This window comes from Eucyclogobius newberryi, unplaced genomic scaffold (genome assembly GCF_026437365.1).
Source record: "Eucyclogobius newberryi isolate DKJ021-1_F unplaced genomic scaffold, fEucNew1.0.hap1 SCAF_17, whole genome shotgun sequence".
In the NCBI taxonomy this organism is placed as follows: Eukaryota; Metazoa; Chordata; class Actinopteri; order Gobiiformes; family Gobiidae; genus Eucyclogobius; species Eucyclogobius newberryi.
In genome coordinates, this window is record NW_027315801.1 from 8,306,817 (window position 1) to 8,330,238 (window position 23,422).

Genomic DNA, 23,422 nt, shown 5'->3' on the forward strand with positions numbered 1-23,422 from the left:
ATCTTTACACAGTGCGGTAGAATTAAAACAACAACAACAACTTGATAATCAGAAAGCAATACATTTCATAAAGTGAGTGTAGAGAAATGCAATGTATGCAAGTAAAACATATTTTTATTTTCCTTTCAAATTGACTTACTTTGATATAGCCCAGGTCACTTGTGGGGTACAAGTTCAATGTCACTTCACATACACGTTGTTTTGGCAACATACAAACATTTCTTAACAAATATCTTAATTGAAACTTAATACAATGATGCAACCATGTATTAAAAATCACGTATAACTCCAGCCATGTCATCATGAAAAGGGGGTCAAAGTAGCAGTATTATTTATTTATTTTATTTCCCAAGAGTCCTATTAAGAGTGTTTTTTTTTTTTTTTAACTTTCTATAATCTGTCCTTTCCTCCTGTTCTACTGCGTTGTAACAACGAAATTTCCCCTTGTGTGGATATTAAAGGATTATCTTATCTTAAAAACAAACTTTTAAAACAGACCTAGTTATCTGTCTGGTCTGTCTGGCTTTGACATCAGCACTGGGCGGATACAAAGAGCAGGTATAGTTTCCAACAGCCAATCAGTTTACACAAACCCGAGCTGGGAAAATGCTGACAGCTGCTTCAGCCAATCCGGTTACACTTTGGTTGCCATTACTGCGTCACGCCAATCAAAGGACGAGAAAGGCGGAGCCTCGGCTGGGAACATTCCCCGGCACAGTTTTGTATTCTGCCCAGTTCGATCGGCAACGGGAGCGGAAAGAGGAAAGCTGAGAGCCCGAAGGCAGTAGCCCCCACCACCGCCGGCCCAGGTTACCATCTAGCACCGGGAAACACAGCAGAGAGCCGCCGCCGCTGGCAGAGAAGCCATTTACAACCAAGTAGTAACCATGAGCAGTGAGGCCGAGACACAGCAGGCATCACCGCCGCCTGATGCCGATGCGGAGAGCCCGTCCAGCCCGGCAGCCGCAGCTTCCGCGGGGGATAAGAAGGTCATCGGTAAGGCTGGTGAAGACGGGCTCGTTAGCCCCATGGTTAGCTCCCAGAGCTAACTTAGTGTGGGCATGAGACGTGTAGGCAGAGCACGATCGTTACGGTGATGTCCAAAGACCAACATTAACATGGCCGTTAAGAAACTGCAATGGTTTAACATTGGGGTTTGAGATTAAACGTTAATTCAGGCGTAATCACTTTAAAAGGCGATTTGATTTTTGATCCATATCTAAAGAAAGACATAGTATACCGAAACTTCTATAACATTGTGATAATGATAATGGTGTGGCAATTTAAAACCAGTATGGTCCAATTATAAAATATTTCCTCTAAAATATCTGTTTTGAGACCGTTTTAAACGGACTGGTCCTAACGTTACTTCTGCTCTATTAAATCAGATGATGTACACGTTGACGGGTTTTATTACTGTAAATACTTACAGTAATTAAGGTAAATGTGGGCCTCCGAAAGCCTGATTGTCTTAAAAGACCTAAAGACTCAAAATAATTCGGACTCTTGGTTTAATCCCCTAGTTATGAGTTGTAATTAACCAATTTGGTTCGTTTCAGTGCTACTAGTTCAATTCTAGTTTTCCTTTTAGATTAGTCGACACGGCCATAGTCCCGTAGTGCGGGTTAGCATTAGCAGCTGATCCCGTCTTTGTTCACACTGTATGATTTTAGACTTGAGGTTTATTTTGTTTGCCCCACAATAAACGTGTACACATTCACTGATCTTAAATGGCATAACTGGTTGATTGGATACGGTTTGTCTACTACCGACACATTTTGGCCTGAAATGAGCGCTAGCTTCAGTAGCTTGTGTGGCCTAGATGTCTCTAAACCATAAAGCATGCCAGGTTGTTGCCTAACGATGCTATGTTAGCTTAGCAGGCTAATGTTGGCTATTTACATGGCTGTGGGGGAAGGCCATCCAAAATGTCTGCCGTGTGGTTTTAAATGAAGATGTGGATTACATCTTGGTTCGTTTAATCAGTTGACCGTACGCATTTATCACCAAACCTCCATGTGAATATTTATCATTAAACTGCGCTAAAACAGCCAAGTGTTCATTCCTGGCGTAAATCCAACCGCATGGCTCTCAAGCTAACCGCTAAGCCATGCTACCCCCAGCTGCTCCACAGCTTTAGCGCATCCGGGCCAGAGGCGACCACGTGCGGTCAGGGCGACCAGCTGAAGTGCAGTCAATGTGCTTACACTGGACAGCCAGGACCATGTTACCTTTCTGTGAAAACATGTTTCACAGCGAATTGAGACGTGAAGAGACTGCGCTCTAAAGACAATGACATGGTGTTCACATTAGTAAATTATGTAGACTCCTAAAATGCCCATTCAAGTCCCTCGAGTGCAGCTGGCACTTGCTTAACAAGCATGAGTCTATAAAAAGGGCAACAGTTGGAAGCTAAATTTAACTCTAGTGTAAACACAGCCCTGGATACATTTTCATAATCTGTTGCAATTAGATTGCATTACATTTCAAGGAACATAATTTCACTGTGATACTAACTTTCAACCTTTTTGTTTTCACAGCAACAAAAGTCTTGGGGACAGTCAAATGGTTTAACGTCAGGAATGGCTATGGTTTCATCAACAGGTGAGTGGATCTTCGAGTTTGACCCTGATGTGTGCAAGGAATTATGAAAGGAATTTTGGTTGCTGGTTGTATGATATACCCATGCTGCAGCTCCTAGTGGCACTTAATTAATCCCATCCCTTTCTAGTTTCATGTCAAGAACTAAATATGATGCGTGTGTTTTTTTTTCTTCAGGAATGACACAAAAGAGGATGTATTTGTACACCAAGTAAGCATTCGGCACAAATATAAACCGCAGTGTATTTTAAAAAACATATTCTCATGCACCCCGTCACTTTCAGACTGCCATTAAAAAGAACAACCCAAGGAAATACCTCCGCAGTGTAGGAGATGGAGAGACTGTGGAATTTGACGTTGTTGAGGGGGAGAAGGCAAGTCTTGAATATTCTGTATTTTCAATGTTGAGGATGCAGTGAATTGTCATTTAAATCTCTTCATTGTCACAGGGAGCTGAAGCCGCAAATGTCACTGGCCCTGGAGGTGTTGCTGTCCAAGGAAGCAAGTATGCTGCTGACAGGAACCGCTACAGGCGCTACCCCAGGAGGAGGGGCCCACCACGTGGTGGGGAGTACCCCGAGAACTACCAGAGCGACGGGGAGGGCGAGCCTGGCAATGGAGGAGGCCGTGACAAAAACAGAGAGGCTGGAGACGCCCAAGACGTTGAAGGGCAGCCACAGCAGCGAAGGCCTGCATACCCCGGCAGACGGCGTTACCCTCCATACTTTGTAAGTAGACAATATGGCCGTCGGCCCCCATACACCAACCCACCATACTGTGAGATGTATGAGATGCGCCATTAGTCTTTCATCACTTGACTCTTCCCGTGATTAAGTCACTCTTGGTGTATCGGGGGTCTAGCCACTTTTCTAAATGAGCCTCTCAACCTCATGCACTTTCTTGTTGATACTCGGGAGATCTCCAATGATACGAGTGTGGTTTATTCGGTTTCAGGCAGGTGAAGGCGATGAGAACCAGGCAGGTGGAGACCAGGGCAACAAACCAGTGAGGAACAACTACTACAGAGGCTTCAGACCAAGGTTCAGACCAAGTTTTGAATGTTTGCTTCAATGACTTGCAGCTAAACATAAAATCCCTCAAGCTGCAGGAAAAAAAAAAAATCATTTCCCAAATGATCTACTCTTTGAGCTTGAGACTGGCTTTTAAGCCTGCACCCAAATTTATACGGTTCTGTTTGAGATGTATAATCTCTTCAATCTGGCCTAAGATTGTGGTGCTCGTCTCTGCAGAGGACTTAATTGATCTTTGCCTTGTTCTGCTCAGGGGTCCACCCCGTCCCAGACCGGTGCGGGACGGCGAAGAGGACAAGGAGAACCAGGGTGAAGGTGGTGACCAGCAACGTAGGCGCTACCGCCGCAACGTCAACTACCGCCGCAGGCGCCCCCAGACTGGAGGCAAACCCGGCCAGGAAAACAAAGAGGCCAAGACAGGAGGTGACCCAGCGGCAGAGAAGACGTCCGCTCCCGAGGCCCAGGGTGGGGCTGAGTAGGAACATCCTGCCCACCGGCACCTACCATCGTTTACCATCGTCCGGGTAAATTGCTCTGCCACAGGTAACGAACTGTATTTAGATCAACTGTCCATGACGCTTTGCTTTTTATTTACAGTTTTTTTGTCAACAAGAAGAAACATCAAACAAGATCTGAGCAATAAAAGAATTGACTTTACAACGTCACAAGCTTGCACCATGCATTTGACCAGATTACACTGATTGCCTGCAGAATCTATGCAGACCTGCTTTTTTTCTCCATTATTTTTATGTGGCAGTTACAAAATGTTTTGGAGAAACGGCTGATGTTTTTCTAAATCTGTCCTAAGTTTTTACACCAAATGGTTTTTAAAGAAAATGGGATTTGATATCTGGTCAGTTTGACATTTTTAAATAACTTTTTATGTATTCAAACATTTTAACAAAATGCAAGCTCAAATAAAAGTCCAGAAACCAGGAAACTCTTGTTTTTATTTTTTAAAGAGACAGATTTACAAATGGCATACAAGATACATGGCAGTGATCAAATGCATTGACAAGAATCCTTTTGCATGTCTAAATTCACTTGACACAAATATTGCTCTCATACAGTTCAGTACAAATTAGTAATTACACAGCAGGTGTTCAGTGAGGTCTGTGATAAACAACAGCAACTGCTCAATGAACGAGGACTCTGCGTTCTGACGAGTACAAGGACATGGTTGCCAAATATTAAAATGCAATAGAAATATTTATCTTAAGAGCCACATGCAAAAGGACATTAGTCCTCCCTTTGAAATGGGTGGGGGGGTGCCCTGTTTATGATTGGCAAAATCCAATGTTGCAGTTCATATTAAACGTTGGTCTCTTTGCGCAGCCTCTTCATACGCTGCACGTTGTTTTCCATGGCATTGGGATCTGTGATTTCAGTGGCACAGCTGGCAGGAAACCACCCTCTCTCTCCATCTCGCATCCTCTCTCCAAAACTCCAACCTGAAATCAAAATGTTTCTCGATTTTAGAACACTAAACGCAAGAGAATGCAAGTAATATTTATAAAGATCTTTTACCGTCTTCTTTTTCTAGAAGCAGTACAAGTTCTGCCTGCTGCAATCCCAATTCGTCTGGTTGCTTTGGCATATAAGCTTTTGTGGCTTCATATTGGGGAAGGCCTAGAGATGGATAGATACATCTGGAATTACCAATGTGAAAAGATTCTTTGACCATGGTTTGTGGTCAAGTCTTTTTAGTAACACAAAAAGTACAATGCTATTTGGTAAAATTGTGTGAACCTTTTTAACGGCCACAATTCCTTCTATGAAATTTTAACAAAGGAATGGTGCAATTACAATCTAAACCAATGCTTATACTTTGGGATTTTCAAACAAAAAATCGCATACTGTTTAGTTATGTCAAAGTTGCTTTACACTCGATTCAATATTTGTCAAAAAGGGAGGATTGTGGATATCTAAGTTTGCCTGTCAACAATCAGACTAATTTGAATTGGAAAAGATGACTACCATCTGGTTTCAGTGTGGTACAGAATGTTCTGTAGGTCTTGATACGTCAATTATCCATTTTTCAGCTGTAAACATTTTGGGGATGAAACTATACCAAGTAAAATCCATAGTTACCATCTTTACATGTGGAAACACCTGCTTTTTTATGCTCTGTCAAAGCAACAATCCATCGAGCCCGATCCGCCCTAGAGACAAGGAGGCAAACATGTGCATCACTTTGTGTGCAACCCAAATGTCTGCCAGTAGAGGGAGACAAAGAGGTGGTGGCCTGAGATGACATCGACAGATTTTAAAGGCACAGATGAGTGGGGGTTGCATGAGGATAGTTGTACATGGTATTAAACCATGGCATAGGTTTCTAGACACAATATATATCATTACAATTGAGCATTCTATAGAGCAGATTTGGGCCATCTAAAGGATAGAGACATTCTGAGTCCACTGTGCACACACAAAGAGGAGTGGGCGGTGCACATTTACACTTGCATATAACGAAATACAACTGCAGTTTCAGAAGAACTATAGAACGCTGGGTCTTGGATCATGGATTATTAATCAGAAACACATTTATTCCCAAATCGACTCATAATTCCTCAAAGTGGTTACGTTTGCTTGTAGGGCGGTAGTCTTTCAGACTTTTATAGTCACTTCATCTGTAAATGGTGTGCCAGTCGACTAAAGTTTGTATTGGTCGAATCATTTATAGGATTTATGTCGACCGCAGCAGATATAAAGAAAGAAAGTGTGAGTTTGAAATGTTTTCTTAATGTGAGCAGATAGATAAATAATGTTTAATGCTATACTGTAGAATACGTAATAACATAAAATCTAAATAGACACAAGCAGATCTTTCACCCGAGAGGTTTTAATCCGTGTAATAATAATTCATTTTGTGTTAAAGTATTAAAAAGTTGACCACTTTCTACGCATTGCAGTCGCAGTACCTAGAGTCGGCCACTAGATGGATGTGTTCAGCCTTCCCGTCACTGTTCTTGCTCATGAGCAGTTTGAAGGACAGATAGTGGGTGTTTTTGGCAGGAGATCCAGTTTTCCCATCCAAATCCTCAGGCACCTCCACCTCCACGTTCTCCAAAGTAGCATAGTCCGTCACCACAAAACTCTCCTCACTGCATGCAAAACAAACAATCAAGTTACATATCAGAAGGTGCTGATCTTTGAAATAGCAGCTGCTGTAATCCCTGGCACTCGGATTTATACTATTATTCACGATTATAAATGTAAAAACCAATGCACGTTTTTTCACAACAACATCTTACCTGTTCATAGGCCTACTACACGTTTTATCAATATCACTTGAAAAGCAGAAACCCTTCGCACGGAAAATATTACCATTTTACATTGTGACATCTACATGTCTGCTAATTGAATTTCCAGGATAATATACCTAATGACCGTCTCACTAAATGGATTCAGACTGGTCCCGTGTTGTGCGTGGAGTCTCTCTGGAAGCTCGCATTGTTTAGTTTCTCCCTAACTCAAAACAGAAAGCTGCAGACTTGAGTGGACAACATGCTGAATGGGAGATTTTGAAGAATCTCAAGCATGCGCGCACAATACCCAACCTCTCTGACTGTCGCCCCGTCGCACGTCTTTTCTCAAGTTTAAAACATAATTCACTGTATGCATGGGAAACATTACTGTAAGAAATGTCAAATGCGATTCTATAAGAAGCGTAACATTGGAAAGTGAGGAGTGACCGTCTGCAAATAGGTGATTGAGCTCATAACGCTGAGGCAAACACAGAGCTTATCGTGCACGCTGCGATCTGCCTCGTGTGCCATGATGCTGGAGTTTCTCGCCAAAAAAAGAAGGCCATCAGCTTTAGGGAATAAGCACTGGCCGCATGCACTTCTTATTCTCCTGTGCTAGCTTTTTGTGAAATCTGTAATGCATGTGTTTTATGTTTGAAGGTGAAGTGACCGTTTTGCTGTGACTAATGCAAACCATGTTAAGATAAAAGTACTGTGACGGAGAGGAGGATCATTTAAGCCACAGTGGAAAACTGGATGTTTGGAGGACATTTTACATTTAATTGTGTTTATAATAGTCTTAAAGGACAAATATTGAGCTTAACAATGTTATTATGTTGATCCCTAATCAAAAACATTCTTGGAGTTGGGTTTAACTTTATTAACTCTCTCCTTAATCCTGTTTACAAGACCGTCTTGCTCTGAGCCTCAGATATAACCCCGTTTAAAGTTTGCCTTCATTATGATGTCATGGTAGAAAGAAATGTAAGTCCATAAATCATCACCAGACTCATTCTGAGCATTTCTGTCGTCAAATCATGCTCGGTTCCACTGCGTGCTTATAGTAGCATGCGGTCGAGTTGCTTATTTAGCCAGCTTTTGTTTGTTTTCATGGTTTCATTCCCACTGCTGCCAGAAGATGACATGCCAACACCAGATTCAAGAGCAGATCGAGAAAGGAATTATTTTAGGCTCTAAAATGAGATACCAAAGCAAAGGTACTAAAATATACGTGAACGGTATTTGTGAGACTCTTTCTAATGCAGTGAAATGAAGGCCGCTTAGTTGCATTTAGTATATCTGTCTGCGCGTGTGGACAGATCTCCTCCTCACCTCTTTTTCTTGGTGACAATGAGGACGTCGTTGAACAGAAACAGGTAGTAGCTCCTCTGGCTGAAGGCTCTCCAGATGCTGAGCTCTTCTGAGGACATGGCCAGCTCTCCGTGCTTCCTGAGCCAGCGCGAGGACGAGACGAGGGGGAACGGCTGTGCACACAGAACTGAGGCTTTAACACTGCGAGTGAGGAGGGATTATCGAGGAACATGGGACACACGATGCTTTTTATTTTAGTGGGATTCATGTGGAAGATTACATTATTGTGTCATGTTGTTGAACGGGATACATTTATAATCTATTTATTTATTAACCTTTATTTAACCTGGTAAGAAATCCACGGAGATCGAGACCTCTTTTATAAGGGTGACCTGGGAAATGAGAGGGGGAGAGAAGAAGAGTGGGGGAGAGAAGGTAAGAGGGGGGGAGAGGGGGTGAGAAGGAGAGAGGAGGTGAGAAGGAGAGAGGAGGTGAGAGGGGAGAGAAGGAGCGAGGAGGTGAGGAGAGAGAAGGAGAGGTGAGAAGGAGAGAGGAGGTGAGAGGGGGAGAGAAGGAGAGAGGAGGTGAGAAGGAGAGAGGAGGTGAGAGGGGGAGAGAGGAGGTGAGAGGGGGAGAGAAGGAGAGAGGAGGTGAGAGGGGGAGAGAAGGAGAGAGGGGGTGAGAAGGAGAGAGGAGGTGAGGGGGGAGAGAGGGGGAGAGAAGGAGAGAGGGGATGAGAAGGAGAGAGGAGGGGAGAGAGGAGGAGAGAAGGAGAGAGGGGGTGAGAAGGAGAGAAGGAGAGAGGGGGTGAGAAGGAGAGAAGGAGAGAGGGGGTGAGAAGGAGAGAGAAGGAGAGAGGAGGTGAGAGGGGGAGAGAAGGAGAGAGGGGGTGAGAAGGAGAGAGGAGGTGAGGGGGGAGAGAGGGGGAGAGAAGGAGAGAGGGGATGAGAAGGAGAGAGGAGGGGAGAGAGGAGGAGAGAAGGAGAGAGGGGGTGAGAAGGAGAGAAGGAGAGAGGGGGTGAGAAGGAGAGAGGAGGTGAGAGGGGGAGAGAAGGAGAGAGGGGGTGAGAAGGAGAGAGGAGGAGAGAAGGAGTGAGGGGGGGAGAAGGAGAGAGGGGGATAGAAGGAGAGAGGGGAGGTATAGACAGTCGGCACATGTGCAAGCCCTTAATTACTGCACCACCAGCGAAGCACCACTTTGTTGTGATTTGTAATAACGTGACCTGCCAGCCCAACTATGACTTTACACATACATATTAAATCTATCTAGGGCTGGTATATGGACAAAAATATCGATCTTTTTTTAAGAGAATCCCGATAACGATATTCAGAGGACATTTTGTGAAAGAGAACTGTGTTAAAACGTGTCTTCAAACAGCTCCGTTACACTTCATTTGAATATATCTGTGTAACTATGACTTTTACCTTTATCTTGCCGAAGTCCATTTGTTTCTGGATGGTGTACATCTGCTCCGTGCGCTCCATCTGCCGCGCTCGCTCGTTGCAGCTTGTGACCAACTGTTTCATATGAAGGAAAAAGGATTACGTGCTCATTCATTCTGAGACGATGCATGTTTTTGATTTAGGTGTTCAGGGTTCATACCTTGCTCATGGCGTGGAAAGCCCAGACTGCAGCAAAGTACTCTGCGGTTTTATCTGGAGTTTTCTGGCAAATTGTCTGTGGAGGGAAATATGTTTTTGGTGTAGTAACAGTAACATACCATTTTGATTTGTGGCAGTAAAGAGCAACAGAGCAACAGAGCTGTCCTCATAAACTGTTAGTGAAACCTAATTATATGAAGTTCGTGCAAGTATTCAGCAGCTGGCTTGCTAAGCTCATTGTGAGAATTTCACATCGTTAAAGCAGAACTAGGGAACATTTTCACCTTTTATAGGACCCTGTGATGGTTAAATATGTATTTTTGGGGCATTTGAAGCGTCTCCCTTTGGCTATTTTGGGATATATATTTTTGGGCAGTGTTAAATGTTTTTTTTTTTTTTTTATTGTTGTGATTATACTTCCTTATTTCTTTTTTGTGTCTGTTCCCTGACTGTTCAAATGTATAAAATTACAAGCGCCTTGGCTTGAATTGCATTGTTTTGTTGCAGCAATGATCCTGTGCTTCATTTCCGTGCAGACAACATGAACTAACTATAAAGCACTTTTATAATATCTAAATGATTTGGAACATGACTGTACACATTAAGGGCTTGTCAAGGCATTTAAAAAAGAAAAAGAATAATTTCTACAATTTTGCCTCTTCAAAAGATCAAAATGAATATCGTACCATGAAATAAGTATTATATTATATTGTGTATATCTCATCTCTTAGACCAGGGCTGTCCAAACTCTTTTCACCAAGGGCCGCATTTTGAAACTTAAACGGGGCAGAGGGCCACAAACAACTTGACAATGTCGAATTTCTTGAATGACAAAGTGAATCATTCAAAATTTTGCATTTGACGTAATTGCGATGAGCCTCCACACCTTTAATTAGACCTAGAATATTAATATTAGGTTGGTATAACATCAACATGCCTGAATTTCCCCAATTTCACAGTAAAAAGTACTAGTTTTTGTTGTTTGGGCCGACATAGCAGGAAGCTGGAGGGCCAACAAAAATTTGTCTGAGTGCCGCATTTGGCCCCCGGGCCTTAGTTTGGACATGCCTGTCTTAGACAAATGTATCTATAGATCAAGATAATAATACAACTATTAGAGAAAGGTCCAGTTTTGTCTTATGCGTTCGATGAGTCCCACGGTTTTGTCAGCCCTTCATGCAAATACTACACCTCCGTCCCATCACAGTACTTATTGTGTCAGTCTGATAGATAATAACCCTTGTAAAGCTCTTGTTTACTCACATCTAGCAGCAGGGGCAGTCTGGTGACTCGCTGCATGGGCAGGATGAGGAACGAGATCATGGGAAGTCCTCCGCATTCAGTGCTGGACTCTATCTGCTTCAGTGTGTCTTTAAACGCTGTGTTAGTGATTCTAAAATACAGACAGATACAATTAAATACACGAGTAAGAAAAGATACAAGTTTTAAACACACAAGTGCGTGTTTGCTCACAGTAGCCTCTGTAGCGTCCTCTGCTGAAACGTCTCGTTGGAGCAGTACACAATGTAGGGTTCAAAATGGTGGGCAGCGTGGTTCTGGACGATGTCGCTGATGTCCCGGATCACTATGTTGTCATTGTGACGCTTTTCCAAATCTTCAAAAAAACTGCAATTAAGAGAGACGAGGATGAAGAGGAGTGAAGGGGGAGTTCATGAAGTGTTGCAGAATTGATGCGTCTTCATGTTAACTGAGTGTCACAGGTGGTAATGCTGTTTACTACTGGTCTTTTATCTAGATTAATTAAAACAATAACTTTTCAGAAGACTCAAGAAATTGCCCCTTAGTTGCCAAGGAAATACATGTTTCTACTACATGTTTCCTTTGACAATTTTGCCATTTTTGTGAAGTTTTTAAGTTACTTCCTGGTTGGACATGGGCAGCAGACGTGAAATAGGTCAAATTAAAATCAATTACACAATAGTTAGGATTTGATACATATTAAGAACTGATCACACCTTTAGTTTGTTAAATACCGTTTAAAAATGACATATTTTAATTTTTTGTCGTAATGTCGCTTATTGATGACATCACAGAGGGATTCTGTTTGTGAATACAGCTCCACTTCCTGTTATTTTCAACTTTTTATTTTATTTTTTTAATTTTCTTTCAAAACTGACAATTGACTGCTAAAAAACTAGTGAAACAGAGCCTGTCCTTTGCACTTTAATAGCTAAATGCCTCACTTTGGTAACACAACACTGTAAGATTAAGTGAGTTCTACAAACATATTTAAAGTATATATTTGTTGTTTTGTCGGAGGGTTAATGCAGTTTACATGTTGGTGGTGTTGTCCCGTCTCAAACCTGCTGTTAGAACACACTTGTAATGCCACCACTGGAAAGTGAGAGATTTTATCAGAGCCAGAGGGCAAAAGATAAACGGCTGAACAGAAACATGGAGGCTGCTCTTTGGACTTAACAGTGACTAATTCTGATCTTTAGGAGCACTGAGCTACTTCCTGTTTCATTGCTATAGTAAAGGGTCAAATCCAGAAAGTGCAGTACATACAGCAGTTGTAAGTAGGTTTAGAAGTCATGAAATGGTCCGTGACAAATGTTCTGTTCTCTTTAAATCCAAGAGTGACTGTGAAATGAATGCAAATAAACTTCTAAAGTATTTTATGTTTAAAGCCGCAGTCACAACAACAAGCAGCGTTTACCACAAGTTTGTCTGCCTTTATTATTATTCCCTAGTCTTTTTGTTAACGTCAGTGCCACTCCTATGCATATTCCAGGGATTTCAACAAAAACCTGTAAAACGACACCAAATCCCAGCCCAGCTCCATTAACACAAGTCACACAGAAACTACAAAACTACAAACTAGATTGTCAACACCGCTCCCATTTCTGCGTAAAGGCCGACTAAAACATGTCACATTTTTATGCAAAACCCATTGATAACAAATGCTTTTCTTGAGAGTATTCTGGGAGCACCGTGAAACAAGGGAATACACACACTGAAGTGGCTCAACCAGTTTGAGGAGCGAGTTTTAACATGTCGTGAGACCTACAGGATACTGAAGCTTCAAGCTCAGGGCAAATACTATCGCCGCAGACACTCTACACCCGATACTAAATCTGAGTGGGAAAACACCACGACAGGACCCTTGGACACACAAAGGATTTACCGACAACGCTGGCTTTACTTGACTAAATAGTCTTAAAACACTGGATTAGTAGCGTTCAATTCACACTCTAGATTAATCCTTCAGAACATTTTATTTCTTCTGTAATATAATCTGATATTACGTTTGTCCCTTTAGTTAGATGGTCAGTTTTATTGTATATTGTAATATTTTAAAGGTATTATAACCCTATAATGCACATGACCCTGGTTTAATTTGAGCTCTAAAGTGGCTAAATCGCTGCTATAAATCCTAGTTTACTCTAGAGCAAACAAAAAAGGCTCAATATTGATTTCATGACCAAAATTATAATAAACAAGCAGTTTTTTTAAACAATAGATGGCCTTTTTCAACACAGAATAATAGCACTTTCTTTATGTTACCATGTGCTCTGATAAAGCTCTAAATCCTTCTGAAACTGTTCAGGAAATGGCACATTTTTCCCTTTTCATTGTATTGATATTTGCTCAACTGGGTTTTATTATCCAAATAGTACGTGATTTTTAATACTTAATTTACTCGATTTCGACTTCATTCCCTCTTGGTTATTGCTGCTTCTTTGTGAGTATATGATGATAATGTCCTCACCGTTTGCTGACCTCTTCAATGACCGAGATGTTGGAGAAGAGGTGGTGATGCTCGGTGGCTGTCATGGTCTTTCTGAGGGTTTCACTGCTTTTAAAATGTCGGACCAGGATCCCCAAACTGTGGAGGTACGAGTGCTCGGAGGTCATGAGCTCAAATATGGCCTGAGAACATCAAAATACACACAAGAGATACATTCATCAGCTACACGTGACAATAGCACAGGCGTGAACTATACTGGGATAGTATTTAACGGACAATGCCATTTATGTAAAAAGATTCGGTTCATTCTCCACGTTTTAGGCCCGTGCAGCAGCATCAACACTCGAGAGCAGACTCACATTGACATGATAAACTAATAATAGCAAAGAGCAGACACATTTTTTAACATGTTAAATACAGATAAATAGACTCAGAATAGTCCTGTTTTTGAGCTGGTTTAGATCTGGTGGTTCTCGAAGGGCCAGATATTTTCTTAGGTGGTACTTGGTGTGAAATGTTTTAGAGCCGCTGGTCTAGACCTTTGCATTGTCCTGGTTTAGAATCATCTGGATAGACTGATTGTAATAATTTACTGCCCATTTTCATTCCAGAGTACAGTCCTTTCTTTGTTCTGGTGTTGCAAACACAATAAGACAAATATTCTAAGATGGTTCTTGGCATGAAACGTGTAAAAACCACTGGCTGTTAAGCTGCTTCTTTCACAGCTTATTATAATTACATAACACTATTTAGTGGTCTTACAAATACCGGTCAAATACAAAATAAAACATTCAATTCAAGCACTTTTTCATCATTTAGGTTGATATTACTATTATTACTATTATTGTACTATACTGTACAGAGATCTTCAATGTTATTACTTCTCTTAAACATTCATAAAATTATCTTGGACAAATTGTTGTTGACTAAATGTATATACATATAAATATACATACATATACTGTATGTATTGCAGCTTGTGCTGGTTGAATTCTTTTAATGGTTTAACATGAACAATTAGCCATAAGCTTTTGAAAACAGAGATTTACTTAATTGTTGTAAAGAAAACAATGATTCAATCCAAGGATCAACATGTCAACAATCAACAATGACCAAACCAGCATCACATTTTTGACTTGTGGTTGTGTAAGATGTTTGGATTTTATGGACATGGAAAGTTCCTGTTTTCTGTGAAAGTGACAGAACGTTACAGCGACATGCTGAGTCTTGTCTTCAAACATGAATGAATAGTTTACAGCAGCCAACACAGTATCACAGCACAACAAATGACTAAGACTTTTGACTTCTTTAATCACGGTGTTGTGTGTGCTGACACACCTGTCCTCCAGCACTTCCTGGATTCATAGCGGTTTGAGATCAAAGTACAGTCCAGCAAAGTAACTGAGCCTGTCATGATAACATGGCTGACACTGAGGCAAGAAGACAAGCCAAACCACAGGATTGAATATTACGTCCACATTACAACTGATTGTGGTGGTTTTGACAGACTAGTTTCCTTTTCATGCGTATGCTACTTTAAAAAGGAAACAAATAGAACTTGAAAATAGTTGGGAACACTTTAAAAAAGGTTCCTTAATAAACTATTTATAATGCATTAATAAGCACTACTTATGTGTTTATAAGCGCTTATAATATGTTTACTAGCATTTATCATTTGGTTATTGAACACATGTTAATAAACAGCTTATTCATGCTTATTCATTGTCTCATTTTGGCTTATACAAATAACAAGTGCTTGTTAATGCCTTACTCATAGTTTACTAAGAAACCTTATTTTAAAGCATTACCTATTACATATTAATAGTCTTGTAAATGCTTAACAATAAGGCAAATAATCAAGGCCTATATTGAAGCAATCAAATCACGAGAGACAACTCATCCAATCATTAAAACAATTCAAGATGGAGCTCTTCTTAAACAGTGATGGAGGTTGAAACTGTCCTACATGTGAGCGCCAGTCAACAGGGAACAAAAGCAAGCAAAACAAACAGTTTTGTGAGGGAGACTTGGTGATTGCTTTGGCAGGGTGTGTCTGTTTTCAGCTCCTACAGTCGGAGCACACGGGGGCGGAGCACACGGGGGCGGAGCACACGGGGGCGGAGCACACGGGGGCGGAGCACGGCTTATGACTCTACCTCTGTGCGTGAACATTACACAGACAAAGCCGTTTCCCATGGATGAAACTGAACGGCGCTTCCTGGTTGTAAATGCCTCTGCCCTAAAACTATCTCTGCAATGCCTGGTATAACTTTTGACTCTATTAAAATGTAAAAGTTTAACTCTAATGGGAAATCAGCCATGTGAGTTTTCCAGAAAATAAGAATCAAATACTTCAAAGAAAACTAGCTAAAATACGAGTAGTTTAGTCAACAGTAACTCTTGTGTTCATTACCTCTTGTCTCTTCCTCTCTTGGGGCGTGATCATAGACAGGATTCCATTCTCTTTCACCTTTGGAAACAAAGTAGACTTGAATTGTTAAACCATACAGGAAATAACTGTCTCCTTTTATAAGATCAACCTTAAAATGTAAAAAAAAAAGTAGTGCATGCAATATTATGTAGCATCTAAGTCGTCCAGATAAAGTCAGATTGTTTTATTTTTAGGGTGCGTTCACATTTGACCTATAGACCATATAGACCACATCAAAACTGGGACTAAATTCTGAAACTAATCCTGGACTAAACCAAATCTACAATAGTAGCAATGGAAGAGTAAACTGACAATCTTTGAATCAGTCGGGAAACAAAAACAAATAAACCACTTCCACCCAAATTGATAGGTAACATTATTAATGTCACACAATTTGCCAAAAGAAACTAGAAAAGGAGAAAAACAACTGTCTGTAATGGTCCTATTGGAATCATATTATGAAGAAAAACTTGAATGAGCAAACGCATACAGACTTTTGAGTGACTTGGTTCATATCAGTCTGTGAATACGTCTGTTGTACCTGTGGCAGCTGGCTCCAGGTGAGCTGAGCGGGCCTGTAGCTCCGCACCACGATGCCCTGGTCCTCCTCCTCCACAGGATGCTCCACCACCACGAAATCATCCAGCAGCTCGTCCTGGTTAGTGGAGTGCAGCCCTCGCTCTCTCACATCCTGGTACAGCCGCGGAGTGGCTAAAAACAACACATTTCACTTTCAACAGGCCTTTTTCAAATATCCTACAGTTAATCATGTGATGGAGGCTGTTCTGGATGTTAGATTTAGAATGATTCCACGTTTGCTCTGAAGGTGTAATGATCTTTAGTCTAGTTTAGTCTTAATTTGAAGGAACATAAGAGTACAGACATCAGGCCCATAATAAAGAGCTGTTCAGCACCTGATTACAGCTTGATATTTAGTTTCCATTTGCAGTCACCAATAAGAACAGTCACAATGTCCACTCTCTGATCCAAACTTTCTCAAACTCACTGTACTATGTAACATACTCACTGTGTTTGTATTTGTGTTCATGTGCTGTCTATATGTGTTGTTCTCTGGTCGTTTTGTTCTGTTAATAGATGTTTTAAGTTTTGATTACTGCTCACATTCGCCGTGGCATTGGGTCAATAAACTTCTGCAATATTAAAAGATTTATTCCCACCCAGTGTTGCATTCTATTTCAGATCTGTGGAATAGTTTCTGCTTCTCCTTAGATGTTTTCTCTGCTCGATGCCAATGATCTGACCCTTCTCAAACACACTGACATATTTTCCATGACCACGGGATTCGTCTTTCCACATGGTTGTTTCAGAAACGAGAAGCCGCTCACTGCATCAGTCGGGTTTGAATCAGCTGAAAGATGCAGCAATTATCCAATCGGAGGCTCGTAAATGTTTGCTTAGTTGAATCCAGGTGGTGACTTTTTTTGTAAGTCTTTTGCTTTAGAAAGTAAAACACATCTTAAACATTAAGTTGGAATTACCTTTCAGCAAATTAATGTTAGAAAAGTATCGACTTGACTAAACAATTGACCGCACAATAAGAAATATGTAATTATTGGACCGTAAACACTAAAAATAAGTCAACTTTTGAGCAATATTGTATTCAATTGTGTAATATTCGTACTATGATCGTCAAATTCTGTAACATTTTGATTTCTACGTATCCTGTCCTTCCACGTATCACCTCTTGACGATAACGCTCACATGTTGACATCACTTTATGGTCTGCACAATAACAGCAAAAAGTAGAAGATGCAAAGTAATCGCCAAAAGCTCCGGCCGTGTAAACCCGATAAAACATCCACGCAGGTCACAGCGAGTGGGAGCAGAGCGAGCATCGCCTGGAGCTTTGATACCGGAATATCAATTATAAATCTATGACTCTGAAGCGGAAACTCACTTGATTTTAGTGTTGCGATGCGAATAGTGAATTTATTGTCACCGTTATTGACAATATAAAGTAGTTAAAAAGCGTATTTCTTTCAGTGGTGGAAAGTATCAAAGGACAAAAGTAAAAGTACTGTAATTAAGTCAATTTTTTTTCTTTACTCTACTTTAGTTGCTTTACTTTTGACATTTTCTAGCTGTGGAGTTATCTTTTAGCATATTTATAGTTTGGAGTTCACGCTCACACTTGGAGCAAACAAAAATGTACAAATAACAGCTAGAACATTTTTATTCATAAATTCTGTTGAACAAAAATCAGCAAAAATGTTTTTAAATCTAGATCACTACTTTTGACACTTTATTAGTTCTCAAAATTTGCCTTAAATACTTTTACTTCTTACTCTTACGCTTTAAGTCAATGTTTTTGTGTCATTTTTTGCTCCTGTATTTGTGTTTTTCTTTATAAAACCCCCCAAAATGAACGCTTCCACCTCTGATTTCTTGTCACTTTCACACTTAGAGCTAAGATCAGTATCGCTGATTTCAGGTTATTCCCAAAATTCCCAATATATAGGGCACATCATTCTATTTCTAATGTAAATTGACGAGCTGTTCAAGAGGCGGCTGTACGTTTACACCATTATCAATAAAAGTACAACAAATGATAGAAAATACAAGAAAAGTGAATCATTTGTGAACGTAACTACAACTTTACTTCAATTTGTGGGCCACATCCACAGAATTAGTGTTATTTGAATCAACTTCTGCTGCTTTATTGTGAAAAATCTGATGAATCCTGACATCCCTCGCACTCTCCCTCTGGCTACAGTGACTCCCACACACACAATCACACTTTAATTACAGTAACCTCGCCGTAACGTTGCGAAAATCAGCTCCTACACAAGACTTAAAGGTCACTGTGTTTTTCCAGTTGTGTGTAGCTGGAGTTAAATTTAGTGACGCTGTGACATACTGTCTTTGAAGGATCCGCGCTGCTTTTGGTTCCTCTTTCGCCCCAGTGTCCGCTGCATAGAGAGAAAAGCACATGTTAAATCAGCAGGCTGCATTATACACTACTTATTACAGTTGCACAGCTCCATAAATACACTCAAATACTTTATAAACGCAATATTTTAATAAGGGATTCCTCAAATGTGCAGAGAAGTTGAATTAAATGAAGGCACTTTAATCCTGATACTTGAATTCACTTGAACGCACTAATCTGAGTTTAATATTTGCACATTTGATTTTACGATTTGTTTTAATTGCTTTGCAGCTAGTAAATGATTTACTATCACATTTGTATTCCAAAGGGGTTGTGGAAGTAAAACTACATAAAGAACTAAAAACAGAAGATGTGACTACAGTCTCAGTCGGTTTATAATAGTATCCAAACCTATAGAAAAAAAGATAAATAGTTGCTGAAAAAAGCTATTGACAAAGCTACAATTGGTGAAAATCTAAATATTATTGTTAAGTATGACCTGTAGAAGTATAGCTTGACCCATAATATCATTTTTGTATGATTTCGAGTATAAATAAACTTCATCTTCAGACCCAAAGTGGAATTATGATTATCGGTAACGTGGTTATTTTGGGCTAAACTTTAATTGATCTCTAAACTACAAAGACTAAAAATACAACATAGAAGTGACCGTAATAAATTCAAATGGCATAAAACAATAAAACAATATCTCACTAATGAAATGCAACTGTATTCATGTTGTCACACACAATACAACGACGATATTGAGATTTTTTGACACAATATTTCTCTTGTATGTAATAAAAATGCTCACGCCTCGATGTGTCAGTCCTCAAACTCTCAAAATAAAATATATCAACATATTAATTTTAGAAATGTCCAAATATGGAGAACCTTGCTGTTATTGCGATATATTTAGAGTTTATTGCGACAGCCAATATTGCGATATTGATACTTTTGCGATATATTGTGAAATAAACATTTAAAACTCTGGAAAAGGCTTGATTTTTGATAATGATAACGCTCTTTTTGTTGGACAACATAATGTAAATGTTAGCATAAATTAATAACAGCTTCTTCAATCTTACAATGTGACCGCACAATTTTTTTTGTATCGATCAAGAATTCTCAAAAACTAGTCAAGAAAAGTTACATTTTGCCTAATTTAAGTGATTTCTTTCAGCTGTCCAAATGAATATCTAGTTTCGATATGATTTTTTGACCCGCCTAATCTCTTCTTCTACAGTCTATTACTTAAACGTCCTCCCAGATCCTCGGCTCACCTTGCGCCCTGGACTTCTTTGTGGACTCGGGCTGATGGCTCTCCTCTCCTTCACCGGCTCCAGCGTGCTGCAGCCGCCTTTGTCCAGAACGCCCACCTCGGTCACCGCTGCTTTGTACGACTTGTTCCTCCGATTCCGACTGAACGCGAACCCATCTCCGTCGCTGTTGTACTCGTCCCAGCCCGCCTCCGGACCCTGCCTCGAGTACCTGTTCTTGGTTTCGCTCTCAGGTTTGGACAGCTCAAGTCCCACGGGGAAAGTGACCACGGTCGTATGGTGCCGGGTTTTGGTTCGGCTTGAGACGGCTAAACTCTTTGGGATGAGTTGACGTCTGCCTGCCTTTTGGGACACTGGACTCTGTGTGCTTAAAACGACGGTCTTTGGCACAGCTAACCTGTCCACCACGTCGCTTCCTTCCTCCTTCACTTCTTCATCTTCTGCGGCGGAGGTTTCGATTTGGGGAATGGCTTGTGCTTGTCGTCTATAGTCTTCATCTCCTGGTTCAGAAATATGGAGAACAGTAGAGAAGCAGGTCTCTGTGATGAGAGGGGCCTTGTCTCCCATTCCGTTTCCTGATTGGGACATGTCCTACTTCCTGTGTCCTCTTAATGGCGACCTCTGATTGGTCCAGTAAAAGATCCAGTGCCTACCACATCAGGCAAGCTGGAAAGACAGAGAAAAGAATTGGTTGGAGCAAGATCAATTAGAACTTTGTCATTGCAATTGGCAGTGACAGTACAAATAACTTCACATAATATACAAATCCTTCCATTTTTATTATCATTTTGGGTTTTTTGCACATGTAACTTGGTCATAGCTTTGTAGAAATCATGTATAAACTTCAACTTTTACTTATTCCTCAGTTTCCAATCTCGTGACACACTCACATCCTCCACTTAACATTATCAATGACCCCAATTAGAAACAAAAATGTGTAAATATGATCTATCACTGTGTCTGGTTATTTGGATTCTGACTCAGAGGTTTTCTCAGGACAATCATTTGAAAAGGTTAAAAACACAATATCAATCTCTTTTTCAAGAGTGACTGAGTCAAGAGGCAGCAGCAGCGAGATCATTTGAAATCCATTTATTTTTTAGATAATTACACACCTGGCCCGAAGGCACACTAGTGTTCCCTGATACACTCCACCAAAGTATTCCACAATAAATAGTAATATTCATATATGTGCAGTACATGTCTATTATAATGTCATAGTTATTCCTGTTTGCAGAAAACAGATTCCCAGAAACAGCATTTTGGACAATTAGAGACACCAGTTTGGCATTAATGTGTTCAAGTGTTCATTGTTCAACCACCACCTGACTTTGTTGTGGCTAGTCCGGGTTTCAGTTTAAACTCCGTTGTCCCTGATACAACAGCTTTAGAGGGTCAAACCACAACTCTTCTATAGAGGGTCAAATAAAATATCAAGCTCAGATCAGAGTCCAAATATGATGTAACATAGTGTATTTAATAATAACATTGTAATTTTACACCATTCCCAAGAGGAATGACCTAAAGTTGTCCTGGATTGGTCTTGGTATGAGCCCAGTTTAGTTCTGGTGTAGATCTATTTTAGTCCTGGTTTAGTCCTGATGTAGACCTGGTTTAGTCCTGGTTTAGTCCTGATGCAGACCTGGTTTAGTCCTGGTTTAGTCCTGATGCAGACCTGGTTTAGTCCTGGTTTAGTCCTGATGCAGACCTGGTTTAGTCCTGGTTTAGTCCTGATGCAGACCTGGTTTAGTCCTGGTTTAGTCCTGATGCAGACCTGGTTTAGTCCTGGTTTAGTCCTGATGCAGACCTGGTTTAGTCCTGGTTTAGTCCTGATGCAGACCTGGTTTAGTCCTGGTTTAGTCCTGATGCAGACCTGGTTTAGTCCTGGTTTAGTCCTGATGCAGACCTGGTTTAGTCCTGGTTTAGTCCTGATGCAGACCTGGTTTAGTCCTGGTTTAGTCCTGGTTTAGTTCTAATACAGACCTGGTTTAGTCCTGGTTCAGTTTCGAGTTTAGTCCGATTTAAATTCCAGTTTTGACCTGATGTTTGCAAAGTTGCACGTCATATACATAATAATATGAGGCACATTTAAATTCTTACATAAACTTAATTACATAATTATATACAATAAACATATAAATAACCAGCATTTGACTCACATTATACCTGAATGACTGTGTTTAAAGATCACCAGTGTCACTACAGTTTAAGATCTTAAAAACGAGAGCAAGCAGTGCATGAGAAAAGTGCCTTAAAAGGGGCAGAGTAGTAAAGTAGTTCCTTCCAATGACCTGTACATACCAGAAACTGCCCTTAGTGAGATGATCTGAGTGTGTTTCTGCTGAATAACGTCATCCCATAACAAACCATGCTCTAATCCCTGTCTCTGGAGCAGTGCGTGGTGTCAGTCCTTTACCAGGGACTAAACCTGTGACTCACAGCTTACTGCCTGCACTGGCCTCCACAAAACACCTTCAAGAGCTGCTACTGCCAATCTATGCACCAAAACAATAGAGAAACTAACTCACTGACACTGATGAGAGGCAACAGGTTTGTCCGAGTGGCATTACGCAGGACGCATGGGCAAAATACTGTCAAATGTATAAGCACTGAACCCAGAAAACAACAGCTTTCTCACATTTACCTGACAGAAATCCGACTGATCACAAAATCATCTATTAAACAATTACAATGCAACTTCTTGTAAAGAATGTAAGAAGTAAATAAGACTTGACGCGCAAACAGTTTTAGTCTTTGCGGTTACTTGCGCTGTTTCCGACACTCTCTAACTTTGCAGCTCAGAAGACGGATTAGGGTTGGAAAAATGTCTGCCTGAGTCACATTCCCATGGTTCCAACCCGCGAGGTGACGCGCAGTTCAACAGCGGCTGTGGCAGTCTCACCTGTGCGTGGCAACTTTACGCACGACAATAGAGGATCCGGTCAGTAGGAGGTAATGTCCCGGTGCCGTGGTTCCTTGAAGCGACTGTGTCCGGTGCGTCCTGGCCGCGCCTCGGTGCAGCTGCTACACTTTGGCTCTGACACATATTTCTTACTTCCTCCTCTGTTTATAAGAGCTCATTATCGGGGGGTGGCGCGCGTCACTGCAGGTGAGCCCATAGGTGAGGTGAGCCCATGGGTGTATGGGTGAGAGCCCATGGGTGAGCCCACCATGGGTGAGCGTGAGCCCATGGGTGAGCCCATGGGTGAGCTTATGGGTGAGCCTCACTCAGCTGTAACTCTGTGACCTGCTCAAGAAGAATACACTGGTAACAACAACTTTAAAAGTACGAATGATAACTTTTCTTCAACAATTA

At 40.9% G+C, this 23,422-nt stretch overlaps 2 protein-coding genes across 2 annotated transcripts; one reads left to right on the forward strand and one right to left on the reverse strand.

The window, feature by feature from the left end:
• Positions 1-711: 711 nt before the first annotated feature.
• Positions 712-4,572, forward strand: ybx1 (Y box binding protein 1). The gene is made up of 8 exons (XM_072448918.1): positions 712-996; positions 2,541-2,604; positions 2,779-2,812; positions 2,886-2,979; positions 3,055-3,329; positions 3,556-3,641; positions 3,886-4,156; positions 4,230-4,572. The coding sequence occupies exons 1-7, from the start codon at positions 888-890 to the stop codon at positions 4,109-4,111; spliced, it is 888 nt and encodes a 295-aa protein (XP_072305019.1). The 5' UTR covers positions 712-887; the 3' UTR covers positions 4,112-4,156; positions 4,230-4,572.
• On the reverse strand, positions 4,247-23,152 carry arhgef16 (Rho guanine nucleotide exchange factor (GEF) 16). The gene is made up of 15 exons (XM_072448914.1): positions 23,009-23,152; positions 20,110-20,772; positions 18,815-18,866; positions 16,478-16,647; positions 15,919-15,975; positions 13,527-13,687; positions 11,267-11,419; positions 11,057-11,186; positions 9,795-9,869; positions 9,617-9,709; positions 8,213-8,364; positions 6,554-6,736; positions 5,724-5,794; positions 5,160-5,261; positions 4,247-5,083 (listed from the first exon to the last, which is right to left on the reverse strand). Exons 2-15 carry the CDS (start codon positions 20,692-20,694, stop codon positions 4,944-4,946), a joined length of 2,124 nt encoding a protein of 707 aa, XP_072305015.1. The 5' UTR covers positions 20,695-20,772; positions 23,009-23,152; the 3' UTR covers positions 4,247-4,943.
• Positions 23,153-23,422: the final 270 nt, after the last annotated feature.